Source organism: Xyrauchen texanus, chromosome 16, assembly GCF_025860055.1.
Source record: "Xyrauchen texanus isolate HMW12.3.18 chromosome 16, RBS_HiC_50CHRs, whole genome shotgun sequence".
In the NCBI taxonomy this organism is placed as follows: domain Eukaryota; kingdom Metazoa; phylum Chordata; class Actinopteri; order Cypriniformes; family Catostomidae; genus Xyrauchen; species Xyrauchen texanus.
This window is the reverse complement of record NC_068291.1, coordinates 41,285,824-41,299,809: the sequence shown is the minus strand read 5'-3', so window position 1 is coordinate 41,299,809 and position 13,986 is coordinate 41,285,824. Positions and strand designations below refer to the sequence as shown.

The window sequence follows — 13,986 nt, the reverse complement described above, 5'->3', positions numbered from 1 at the left end:
GAAATCGAGGCGAAATCAGAGCGAGGAAATTCTTCTCCACCGGAAGTCCATCGCGTGAAATTCACATTTGTATGGATTCCCATTGAGATGAATATATTTCATCGTGCAAAGGCACGTGTGATTTTGATTTTGCATTGTATGGACCTACAGAGTTGAAATATCCTTCTAAAAATCTTTGTTTGTGTTCAGCAGAAGAAATAAAGTCATACACATCTGGGATGCATGAGGGTGAGTAAATAATGAGAGACTTTTAATTTTGGGGTGAACTGTCCCTTTAAGAATGAAATCCAGAAGCCTTGATAAGAATGAAAAGTTATGAAGTTATTTAAATTATTTGATTTATTTTTAAAGTATAATTTGTTGTAAAAGCTTGATGCCCTTTGTTATACACTTTATTCATTTATTTATTTTGAATAGAGTTTCTTCAACAGGCAATATGAAAAACAAGACATCTAAACCTACAATGTTAAAGGCCATGCTTAAGAGTTTAATCTAATTACATGTTAGGATCTGGAAGTGTTGTCTTATTTTCTTTCATTAAGCTTTTTAATTAATTAGTAGGCTATATTTTAAACAGTAATCCCTATACATCTTCATGTACCTTAATATGGATCATATGGATGCTCTTTCTTAGAAATAAGTGGCATTAATAAAGTGTAATTCTACTGTATGACATCTTGCGCCCCCTACTGGTGCAAACGTTAAATGTTATTGTGTTGCCTGGATACCCAATAAACTAGCGATACATTGTGACACAGTCATCAGTAAATTATATCACATTCTGTAAATACGTTTTATATTGACTTGCACCAAGGACAGCGACAAAGGTTAAGTAATATGCATGTATTTTGCCATATTTTGGAGTTATACATTTATATGATTGTAATGAAGAAAGAAAAATTACTACTGTATCTCATTTACTTTGTGTTAGGATTTGTAACAATTTTAGATTAACACACTCATATGATCAATTATGTTATTGGTATGATAATTATTATTGTTATTATTATAATTCTATTATTGTATATATTTGTGTATTGTGGATATAGCTTGTCTTCCAAGACCATCCAGTAATAAATATGCTTTAATTGTTTATTCTAAGATCATTTCCCCCTTAGGGGTTATTAAAGTTGTAATGCGTTGCATTGTTTTGTCTTTTGGTATGGTGCTTTCATTGCCATTTTAAAATGTTATGAAGATTCTTTGTGAATGTTTCTATTGCTATGGACACAAAAGTTTCTATCCATTAATACACAGGTTGATTGACAGATTTTTTTGCAATGGAGGACTCTGTAATCCAACAACACCTAGCACACTATAAACAGGCCACAGAGACGGCTCGTGAGGAACTCGCCGCCCTGCAAGCCAAATATCAGAGTCTGCAATCACAGGTTCATATATTATCTTCTCATAACATATAGTAATATGGATTAGTGGCATATCTCACAAATGTTTTTTCATAAACAGTTTTCAGACGCCCAATCAAAGGTTGCGTATCAGGAGGAGACTATAAAGAATTTAAGGGATGCTATTGAGAGACATAAAGAGAAGGAGGCGAGACAGGAGTCTCTCGTGAGCTCTCTCAGGGAACGCAGCTACAACACAGAGCAAGAAATGGTGTCCATCACCTCCTCCAAAAGCATCATGGACATGAGAATACAGACACTCACAAAGGAGAACGAGGAGATGAAGGCGAGAGTCATGGAACTTGACATGAAGTCAAAGTGAGCATTTACTGTTTTTACAATAACACCTTTAGGTCAACAGGTTTTTGAGATCATGAGAAATATACATTCAGTGATGAGTGCAATGTTTTAAACACCTTCACATATTTGCAGACAGCTTTTAGGTGAATGCAACAAGGCAAAACAGGAATTTACTGAGATCCAGAGGAGATCTGATGACTTTATATCAACATTGGCATGCAAAGTCTCTGTAAATTTAGCAGGAAAGACAAATCCTATGGATTGCATTGTGTCCACGGTGAGTGTTTTTACATGTGCTTTTTAAAAATGATGAAAGATTCTCCTGTCTCTAACATATTTCTCTATCATAAATAAGGTGGATTCATGCTGTAAGGACAGAGAACGTCTGAAGAGCTGCATTTGTGTTCTAGAAGAACGTGTGAAATCATATGAAGTGGAGTGTAAAGCCAGTAGAGAAACAGTAAAGCGATTGGCAACTGATGTTGACCATCAGCAAGCAATCTCAATCTCACGAGCAAATGAGCAGAACTCAATCAGAAAGGTATCTTTCTGCCTCAATTAACATTACAACATACAGGTCCTTCTCAAAAAATTAGCATATTGTGATAAAGTTCATTATTTTCCATAATGTAATGATACAAATTAAACTTTCATATATTTTAGATTCATTGCACACCAACTGAAATATTTCAGGTCTTTTATTGTTTTAATACTGATGATTTTGGCATACAGCTCATGAAAACCCAAAATTCCTATATCAAAAAATTAGCATATTTCATCCGACCAATAAAAGAAGTGTTTTTAATACAAAAAAAGTCAACCTTCAAATAATTATGTTCAGTTATGCACTCAATACTTGGTCGGGAATCCTTTTGCAGAAATGACTGCTTCAATGCGGCGTGGCATGGAGGCAATCAGCCTGTGGCACTGCTGAGGTGTTATGGAGGCCCAGGATGATTCGATAGCGGCCTTAAGCTCATCCAGAGTGTTGGGTCTTGCGTCTCTCAACTTGCTCTTCACAATATCCCACAGATTCTCTATGGGGTTCAGGTCAGGAGAGTTGGCAGGCCAATTGAGCACAGTAATACCATGGTCAGTAAACCATTTACCAGTGGTTTTGGCACTGTGAGCAGGTGCCAGGTCGTGCTGAAAAATGAAATCTTCATCTCCATAAAGCTTTTCAGCAGATGGAAGCATGAAGTGCTCCAAAATCTCCTGATAGCTAGCGGCATTGACCCTGCCCTTGATAAAACACAGTGGACCAACACCAGCAGCTGACATGGCACCCCAGACCATCACTGACTGTGGGTACTTGACACTGGACTTAAGGCATTTTGGCATTTCCTTCTCCCCAGTCTTCCTCCAGACTCTGGCACCTTGATTTCCGAATGACATGCAAAATTTGCTTTCATCCGAAAAAGTACTTTGGACCACTGAGCAACAGTCCAGTGCTGCTTCTCTGTAGCCCAGGTCAGGCGCTTCTGCCACTGTTTCTGGTGCCTGTGCACAGTGGCTCTGGATGTTTCTACTCCAGACTCAGTCCACTGCTTCCGCAGGTCCCCCAAGGTCTGGAATCGGTCCTTCTCCACAATCTTCCTCAGGTTCCGGTCACCTCTTCTCGTTGTGCAGCGTTTTTGCCACACTTTTTCCTTCCCACAGACTTCCCACTGAGGTGCCTTGATACAGCACTCTGGGAACAGCCTATTTGTTCAGAAATTTCTTTCTGTGTCTTACCCTCTTGCTTGAGGGTGTCAATGATGGCCTTCTGGACAGCAGTCAGGTCGGCAGTCTTACCCATGATTGCGGTTTTGAGAAATGAAACAGGCTGGGAGTTTTTAAAAGCCTCAGGAATCTTTTGCAGGTGTTTAGAGTTAATTAGTTGATTCAGATGATTAGGTTAATAGCTCGTTTAGAGACCCTTTTCATGATATGCTAATTTTTTGTAGGATTTTGGGTTTTCATGAGCTGTATGCCAAAATCATCAGTATTAAAACAATAAAAGACCTGAAATATTTCAGTTGGTGTGCAATGAATCTAAAATATATGAAAGTTAAATTTTTATCATTACATTATGGAAAATAATGAACTTTATCACAATATGCAAATATTTTGAGAAGGACCTGTATACTGACATTTCAACTAATGGTTTCGATTATATTTTGTAATGATTTGTATAAAGGAATTAAACAATCTTGTCATCTAAACAACTCAAAGTAAATTAAACAACAACAACAAAAATCTCGCTCAAGGGGGACCCAATGGTGATACAAAAGAACGTTTAAGGGAGAATGTCATGAAACATGTCAAGAACACGTTTGGGTCATATTTCACCCCAAAATTGAAAGAACGGAATTATAAATTATATTTTGCTTAAAGAAAATTAAGCCTATTTTTTGGAACATTAATATTTTTTGCATTGTCTCACTGTCAGTAATGTAATGTGAAATAGGCCTATGATTTGCTATTGAATTGTAAACCTGCTAGCAACACACTAAAACATGCTATAAATGTCTAGCTAAATGCTAACAACATGCTAAAACATGCTAGAAACACCTAGCTACATGCTAACAACACATTACACAATGCCACGCTAAATTAGAAACACCTAGCTTCATTCTAGCAGCATGTTAACACTTGCGAGAAATGCCTAGCTACATGTTAACAACCGGTTAAAGCATAACAAAAACACCTGGCTAACTTAGTTACAAGATAGCATCATACTGAAACATGATAGAAAAGCATAGCTACATGCTAGCAAAATGATAAAACATAATAGAAACACCTAGCTACATGCTAGCGAAATGATAAAACATAATAGATACACCTAGCTATATGTTAACAACATGTTAAAACATAATAGAAATTCTTAGCTACATTCTAGCAACATTCTTAAACAAAGCTACTTGGTAGCAAAATGTTAAAACATGTTTAAAACACCTAACTACATGTTAGCAACACAATAAAACATGCAATAAATGCCTAGCTACATGCTAGTAACACACTAAAACACATAATCGCATGCTATCAACAGGCTAAACATGCTAGAAACACCTAGTTAAATGAAAAAAACATGCTTAAACAATGTAATCAATGCCTAGCTTCATGTTAGCAATGCCTAGCTTCATGCTAAAACAATATCAACACCTAACAACATATTAGGAACACCTATAAACATGTTAACAATGCCTATACATGATAAAATATGCTAAAAATTATTAGCAACATGCTAGCAACATCAAGCTACATGTTAAAATTAGCTAACAACATGTTAACAATGTCTAGCAATATGCTAATACATGCTAAAAATGCTCAGAAAATGCTAACATAGGCTAGCAATTCCTAGCTACATGCTAAATAATGCTAGCTTGATGCTAGAGACTTGGAGCTTCGTGCTTAAACATGCTAGCAAAGCCTAGCTACATGCTAGCAATGATTTGCTACATTCTAAATCATGCTAGCTTGATGCTAGCAATGCCTGGCAACATGTCAACATCAAAGTTGGTCTACAAACTTTTCAATCTTGTTTTTAATATAAAGTAGTAATGCAAATGACTGTATTAAAAAAATTAGACTAATCTAATGAGATTCACAATTGAGTTCAAACTAAAACATTTTAAAATAAAAAATTATTGTATTACAGTTTTATAAAGTAATCTAGTAAAAAAATACTGTATTAAGGAGTTTTATCTAATGGTAATCACCACTGAGAATTAATAAAATACGGGTATTTGTTTAGAGTTTAGCTAAAATCATTGTATCACTGTTGTTTTTCCAATCTAATCTCGTAAATAATGACTGTATTGCAGTAATGAGTCTTATCTATCAGAATCACCATTAAGAATAATTATAATTACAAAAATCATGGCAGTATTTGATGTATTGTGTTTAAGGTAAAAAATGCACGCACGCACATTACCGTAATGCAAATTAGGGAGGAAAATGTGCTTAATTGTCATGAAAATGTCACAATGCAGAAAATCTTCATGATCCTAAATCTGTCATGATCCTGTCACTTTGTCAGTCATGTTTATTGTGGTGACAGGATCCTGACACCTTTGTCCTGTGTTGTGAGTGCACATGGCTGTGTTTGATTCATTGCATATGCATTTGTGTCTGTTTGGTCTTGTATGGGTTAAATGTGACCTGGATGTGTTTTCATGATATTCTCCCTCTAGCTGAAAGCTCTGATTTTGAAACTAAGTCACCATCCTAAACTTACAAATCTCATTTCTTGTCAGGATTTGGATATTATCTCTCTGAAGAAACTCAGTTTGGAGAGGGAGAACCAGGCTCTTCAAACCTCCCTGCAGGAGACTGAACTGTCCCTCACATCAGCACAGCAGCGGTGCAGTCACTATGAGAATCTCTGTCAGGATCTTGAAAATAAACTCCACACATACCAGAACGAAGCTCAGGTGTCTCACAGTCACCATGACTCCTTCATGAAAGAGGTGGAAGCTCTGTTTGATGATCTACCTTCTCAACCCACAGAGGAGCACATACTGAAGGCAATCGCTGCCATTTGTAGCCGTGAAAAAAGTATAAGAGAGGTAATTGTTGCATTCTGTACTACTTTATTATGGATAGTAATGGCTCTAAAATGTGATTGGATGAGCTAAGACACATACCTGTGACGGCTTATTAAGTGGAATTCTTCATTGAAGGAGTTGCTTCATTTTCTGTTAACCTTATTTAGACTGTATGGTTGCAAGCAATGTCTTTGCTCAACTTATTATCATTAGTTTATATATATATACAATTTGTTCAAAGATATGTAATCTAATAAAACTAATGTATTTATTTTTTCCCCTAAATTTATGGATTATTATATATTTAAAAATCAAATAACCATTGAATGTATATACTTTTTAAAAATATCTTCAAAATGTAATTTCTATTTAAAAAATATTTTATAAATTATAATAATAAAAATATATAAATATTATTAGTTTATTATTATTAACTAAAATGTTATTTCTAAAAAAATATATTTTAAAATATTATTATTATTATTGTTATTATTATTGTAATAAACAATTATTAAAAATATTTTTCTTGAAAATTTTAGCATATTGTCATTGCTGCTTGTCGTTTTTACATTTATGGTTAATTAAATATTTGTAAATATTACGGCAAAAGTTATTTAATCACGGTTAAGCATTTTCTCATGTTATGCCAACTTACCATATTCAAATCACTGTAAATCACAACCTCAAGAATTAAAAAAATAAATAATTATAAATATAGATAGATAGATGGATAGATAAGATATTGTTGCACTCTAATGTTGCATTGGTTAGTACTTATTCTAATGTAATTGACACTTTGTAACTCAGTACATTTCTTGTTATTGTCTACTTAAGATGAATCGCTTATGATGTATCCTTCAAGTCACTTTGGATAAAATGATCTGCTAAATGAATAAATGTAAATGTAGCTGAACACCAAACTGGCTCTCTTTATGCTTTAAACTAAAATGTCTAAAACCTGCTCACGAATAATCTGTATGTCTACTTCTCTGTGCATTGTGCCAAATGTGCCATCTTTATGCTGTAGTCACAGTTAGAGATGGAAGGCAGGCTGGTAGAGCTGACAGAGACGTTGTCCAGACACAAAGAGCATCAGAGCTGCTCAGAACAGAGAGAACAGAAACTCCTGGAGAGAATACAGAGTCTGGAGAATGAACTGCTCACCGCAGCAGTCTGCAAAGATGGAATGAGTCAGGACAAACAGCAAGTGAGAGTTCTCTTTCTAACCTTAATTACTGCATAAAAATGTTCGGCATTGTCAATACACAATTATCAATTTCTGTGCAGTATATGCGGTTACTAGAGCAGCTCACGGAGAAGTTAAAAGTGGATCACATTGCTGCAGATCTGGGCTTTGATATGAGACTTGAGGCCATTCTTACACGAGCACAGCAGCTGACACGGCAAGAAGGAACTGCTTTACTGGAGACAAAAACTCAAGTTCACAGCCTTCAGAGAAAGGTTTGGATATTCTGAAATGCAATGTCAAAAAGGACAGTCATTGTTAGTGAATCAAATAACTGTTTAAATTACATTTTAAGCGTTGATGTCATAAATATGTACAATAATGGGGGCATGGGCAGCTCAGCGAGTAAATACACTGACTACCACCCCTGGAGTCGCGAGTTCGAATGCAGGACGTGCCGAGTGACTCCAGCCGGGTCTCCTAAGCAACCAAATTAGCCCGGTTGCTAGGGAGGCTAGAGTCACATGGGGTAACCTCCTCGTGGTCGCTATAAAGTGGTTCTTGCTCTCGGTGGGGTGTGTGGTGAGTTGTGCGTGGATGCCGCAGAGAATAGCGTGAAGCCTCCACACACGCTACTTCTCCGTAGTAACGTGGCTCAACAAGCCACGTGATAAGATGCAGAAGCGGAGGCAACTGAGATTCATCCCCCGCCACCCGGATTGAGGCAAGTCACCATGCCACCATGAGGTCACTGGGAACTGGGCATTCCAAATTGGGGAGGAAAAATGTAAATAAATAAATGTGTACAATATATTATATTATAAAAATGCTCATACAACCCCAGAAATACCAGTTATAGCTTTTTTATGCTGAAATATTTTATAAATAAACACTTAAATTATAAATAATTCTAAGTGTTTAATCAACATGCAAGTTTTGAATAAAAATCTAATAATTAAATTGGTATTTTAGCATTATTATATAGGAGAGACAGGGGCTAGCAGTCACAGTTTTTACTCCAGTGAAGATTTCTCAATGGAGGTTAATTTATTGAAGTCAAATACCTCATATACATTTTCACTGTTATTGTTCAGGAAAAAAAGATACAGTTATTTTAACACACGTTAAGCTCTTGGGGCAAGTTGTCACATTTGAAGTTGTAAACATGCATTTAAATGTCTATTAAAGGCTTTTAAGTAAAATACAAAAGTAAAAAAATTGTGAAACAACAAAAATGGAAAAGATATCAATATACCAACAAATATTGTTAGGAATAAATTGCATAAATGTAATTAAAAAAATACATGACAACATGCCCCGACTTGGCTTTAATCAGAAATACCTTTAGGTAAAAATATGCCTTCATAAAATAGTTGACCCTTGCCTTAATGCATGCCTGTGTGACGTGATTATATTATTTGTTATTATAATATGTTGTTATACTGTATGAGCGTGATAAGTGATTCAAACTGTCTGTGGCTTCAGCTTAAAGATCATAAGGAGCGCTCAGAAAGTAAAGAGCTCCACCTGGAGCTACTGAGGAGGAAGGTGGTCCAGCTGGAAGAGGAGAAGAGGAGCCGGTCAGCTCTGGCGATGGAGAAGGACGATGCATCTCTGGCCTGTAAGAAGCTCCAGAAGCGCTTTGATCGGCTGCAGGCCGAGCTCAGCACCTTACGCTTCTCCAACACCGAGCTGAAGGCCCAGCTGTCCCACACCAATGAGCTCAAGGTAGAGGGACGAGGCTTGGCCCACAGACCAGCACGAGCCAGAGTCATTTCAGCATAACAATCCCAAATATAAAGATCCATTTTTATTTTAAAACCAGATAAATATATGAAATATAACTAACTGTAAATATACTATAACAAGATTCTGATGGTGTGACATTTCATGAACAGCTAGGCTGTATATTTCACTCACACTTAAAAATCTGTGTCTCTTTACATTATTGTATTACAAAGTATATGGTTGTGGAGTGCATATTCGAAAGTCTCTGTTTTTGGTAGAGTAAGACACACAGTTCCAGTGTGAATGAGAGGCGTAAACATAGCCAAGTCCTATTGGTTTGGACATGGCCCAAAAAACTAGAGAAGAAAAAGTTATTTTTGGGATTTAAAAAGATTTTACTATGGCATCATGCGGTAAAACCTTCTTTGGATCCAATAGCTCCAGTGATAGAGAGTGGAGTTTGCAACGTCAAGGTACTGGATTCGATTTCCATCCACATAGTGATAATTGCTGAATAATCGTGTCTGGTAAATGCATGAATTCAATAGTTCTAATTGGGAACCTTTATTTTTAAGATTGTTATGCTATGCAAGTCATTATAAATGCTTAGTTTTTGCTGTCTTTGATGCAATAAGATCAAAGTGATGGAACAAAACCAAACCATAGAGGAGCAGTGTAAGAATATGGGCAAATTTGAGAAGAACAAGGCAAAGACTGAGAAGAAACTGACCACCATGAAGTCAGAGCTGCAGAACCAGGAACTCAAGGCCAGAGATGAGATCAATCAAGCACAGAAAGTCCTGGAAACACAGTCAAGTGCCATCGCAGAGCTCGCCCACACTGAGAAACAGGTACAGTTTGTGATTGCATTCCCACTCAATAGTATACAAATACATGCACACAGACTTTACCATTGTTTTACAGTTTGTGCATATTACTTGAAAATACTATTAAATCAATGACATTCAAAAAGTAATATAGTAAAGCAATACAGTTAGTCAAAAAATACATAAAAACATGTACCATGTAAATCTATTATGTACATGCGTACACTCACTGAGCACTTTATTAGGAACACTATGGTCCTAATAAAGTTCCTGACGTGGTCTTCTGCTGTTGTAGTCCATTCGTCTCAAGGTTCGACATGTTGTTCATTCTGAGATGCTGTTCTGCTCACTACAATTGTACAGAGTGGTTATCTGAGTTACCACAGGCTTTCTGTTAGCTCGAACCAGTCTGGCCATTCTCTGAGAACGGCCAGACTGACAGAAAGTCTACAGTAACTCAAATAACCCCTCTGTACAATTGTAGTGAGCAAGGCATTTCCATCTACAGAACTGCCACTCACTGGATGTTTTTTGTTTTTGGCACCTAACATTAACTGGTTAACTTAGAGAGTGCATGAAAATCCAAGGAGATCATCAGTTACAGAAATACTCACACCAGCCCCTCTGGCACCAACAATCATGCCACGGTCCAAATTCTGATGGTTGATGTGAACAGGTCATGTTCTCAATTGGTTTAAATCATATTTGGAGAAAATAACTTTTTCAGTTTGTATTGATGGTTTCTCATCATCTAAATCTACTTCGGCCTGTGGGGTCCCTCAAGGCTGCATTATTGCCCCAATTTAGTTTTTATTATATGTGCTTCCTTTAGGATCAATCCTAAACAAACATGAAGTGTCGTTTCATTGTTATGTAGACGACAATCAAATTTATTTGCCCTTGAAGCAAAATGACAATAATGGCTTAATGTCCTTGGCTGCTTATCTGTCGGGTATTAAATCATGGATGTCCTTAAACTTTTAAAATCTAAATAAGAGTAAAACTGAGGTTGTGTTTGGGCACTTCAGAAATCTTGATTATTGCGATTAGGTTTTGTATTTGACTCTGCACTGAAATTTGATCAACCGAAAAATGCAGTAGTCAAATCCAGATTTTTTCAATTAAGATAGCTTAGCTAAGGTTAAATGTTTTTAATCATTTGTAGAGTTTGAGAGAGATATACATGCTTTTGTTTCATCTCGACTCACAATTAATTTTATATAGGAATAAGCCAATCTTACATAAATCCTTTACATCAGTTCAAAATGCAGCTGCTAGACTTTTGGCCAGTACTCTTAAATATGAACACATTACCCTTGTTGTAATCTCTCTGCATTGGTTGCCAGTCCATTATAGAATTTATTTAAAAATTGTACTTTTTGTTTTTAAGGCTTTAAGTGGACTGGTACCTTATCTTTCTCACCTGTGTATAAATACACTGGCTAAATGTCTAAGGTCATCTTATCAGAGACTATTGATGGTCCCTAGGTCTAAACTGAAGTCGAGGGGCGACCGTGCTTTTGTTATAACCAGCCCAAAACTGTGGAACAGTTTACCTGTGTCCCTCAGAATAATTTCGATAGAAGCGATCTTTTTGATCAGGCTTACAATCAATCTTAGAGTCTCTCATAGGAGGTGAAAGCTTAAATGTGCTTGTGATGTCCTTTCATAGTGGTTGTACAGCACAGTGGTCAACTATGTTTGTTTTTGTGCATTTCAACTTATTGCGGCACATTCGGCCCCATTTTGCTGCCAGCCCACCGGGAAAATTCCCGAACTTCCCAATGGCCAGTCCACGCATGGTGCTCAGTGAGCGCAGATACAAATAAAAGCACTGTTAGTAGTAATATGTACAATTAGTCAGTGAAGACGATGGCTTACAAAAAGATTCATTTTGATAGGACATAGCATTAGGAATGGGTACTGATACAGATTTCTAGAATCAATTTGATTCTGAATCAAAAGCTCTTGATTCGTTTAGATTCTGATTCATATGGGTATTTTTGAGTTCAAATGTCAATTTTGCTTACATATGAAAAATACTTTCTCTCAGCTAATGCAGTTAATTACACAGGGGACCATCTTAGTAGGTACACTGCAAAATATTGATTTCACCAATTTTATATTTTCATCAGCTTTTTATCAATTTGGACACACTTAAGCATTTAAAAAAATGTGTTAATGTATTCCATCAATAAATATAATGTCTTGATATAATGTCATTGCATGTTTATTGTATACATGCATAATTTGTACTATTTACAAGTATTCATATTGATATGTAGAACATGGGCTAAAACGGTACTGTCACTTTAAGACCACTGACAGCAGTTTAACAAACGATTGGAGTCGCATGCGTTTAGTTCTTTTTGATCAATAACTGACTGTAAAGCACAGAAAGGGTGTTGAAAGAGACATTATTTAATGATAAATGGATTGCGTGGATCTTATCTTTGGACACACATTATAAGGATAGTCAAACCATACTTTTATCCTCAACACGCAGTGTAGGATCTCTGTGCTGATCTTCTTCGCCACTATACTACTCAATCATGATGCGTGAAATCTGATAGTTTACCAACCAGTGGCTAATTACAGATGTTTTTAATCAGGTGCAATTTGGTCACATATGCGCGTGATTTCCTGTCATTGTAGACTAGAGGGTTGCCGCATATATTGAGATCGATCTTGGGATCTTGGGAATCCATATCAAGATTGTTTAAATGAATATTGTGATGCATCGGAAAATCTATATTTTTACCCCGCCCTGCAATGTATTGCTGAGATATAGCCTGACTTCCTGTTTTATTTTATGGATGACTTTGTCAAGTCTGTTAACACTTTATTCTGTAACTGTTGTGAAAATCAAAAATTACTTTGGTGTGGCTGTCTTAAGATCATCCAAGACAAATTTGGTGACAATTGGACGCGATTTGTAGGAGATGTGGAAATACGGTTAATGATCAATAACTGAAAATACCAGTTTCGATCACCTTGGTGCAAGGTGTGAACCAACTTTGAGCTGATGGTGGTGCTATAGAGTTTGACTGGGAGACCCCAACTTTGGCCAGATGATGGGTTAGCCCTTAAATATTCCTTTAAGCACCTTCATGATGACAAACCAAATCCAAAACACCCCCTTCCACATTATGAATCTTTCCATTGCAGTTGCTGGACTTCCACGCTGTGGTGTCTCAGATGTTGGGGGTTGATGGCACATCCTGTGTTCCAAACTATGAAGTTCTCAGAAGGCTGGAGGTTCTGATCCATTCACATCGCTGTCACTGTACTGCTTCTCCACACCAACATCACAAACCTAAAATCTGGGGAGCGCCAGTTTCCTTTCTAAATGCCACACATCCTCGCAAGTTCAAACCTGAGGCTCTGCCACGACCTTCCACTGCAAACTCTGAGATCCAGGAAGCCCACTGTGGCAGTAATGCTCTGTGATGCTAGTGTTGGGATGTTGAAGCACTGTTCATTTTAAACATGATGGCAAGACTGCAAGATATGCTTTTGGATGATATATTTAATGTTTAAGCAGTTTGTTCCACGTAGGAAGATAATTATGATTCACATCAAAACATTATAATTATAGTCTTTTGATCTTTAATTGAAATAAAAAATACTAATCAGCAGGTTTTGTGTATATCATATGTGTATTTTTATTGCAAAGGTTTCTTAGGCCTCAGCAAACTGTACATACATAAATATCCTTTTCTTTGATATCAGTAGTTTACATACAATAAAGCATTTTCATCACACAGTTAACTTGATTACAGCAGGTTAGTCAAGATCAAAAATTAAAAATCAACAATGACAATTTCCGATAAAATTAATGATCATTTTAAAACCAAAAAGATGACCACATGCCAAAAATACATATAAAAAATAATTGCAATATTGAGTTCATAAATTGTTCTTTTCTCTTTTTTTTAACAAGTACTTTGTTTGTTACAAGCAATTCTGCATAATTCTCTCCAATAAACGCAAACGTTTCCATGATATAA

The 13,986-nt window shown here is 36.4% G+C and overlaps 1 protein-coding gene across 1 annotated transcript; it reads left to right on the top strand.

Annotated features, from left to right (window-relative positions):
* Positions 1-1,052: 1,052 nt before the first annotated feature.
* Positions 1,053-13,453, top strand: ccdc170 (coiled-coil domain containing 170). Its single transcript, XM_052145952.1, has 10 exons — positions 1,053-1,391; positions 1,468-1,724; positions 1,839-1,983; positions 2,062-2,247; positions 5,945-6,256; positions 7,263-7,442; positions 7,523-7,696; positions 8,907-9,149; positions 9,785-10,000; positions 13,145-13,453. The coding sequence occupies exons 1-10, from the start codon at positions 1,281-1,283 to the stop codon at positions 13,424-13,426; spliced, it is 2,106 nt and encodes a 701-aa protein (XP_052001912.1). The 5' UTR covers positions 1,053-1,280; the 3' UTR covers positions 13,427-13,453.
* Positions 13,454-13,986: the final 533 nt, after the last annotated feature.

What these genes read in the sequence shown, in the direction of transcription:
- ccdc170 (XM_052145952.1), top strand. Translation starts at nt 1,281, where the DNA reads ATGGAGGACTCTGTAATCCAACAACACCTAGCACACTATAAACAGGCC. An exon ending in GTGAAAAAAGTATAAGAGAG is followed by an intron (nt 6,257 to 7,262) that starts GTAATTGTTGCA and finishes TTTATGCTGTAG; the next exon opens with TCACAGTTAGAGATGGAAGG. An exon ending in CCCACACCAATGAGCTCAAG is followed by an intron (nt 9,150 to 9,784) that starts GTAGAGGGACGA and finishes TGATGCAATAAG; the next exon opens with ATCAAAGTGATGGAACAAAA.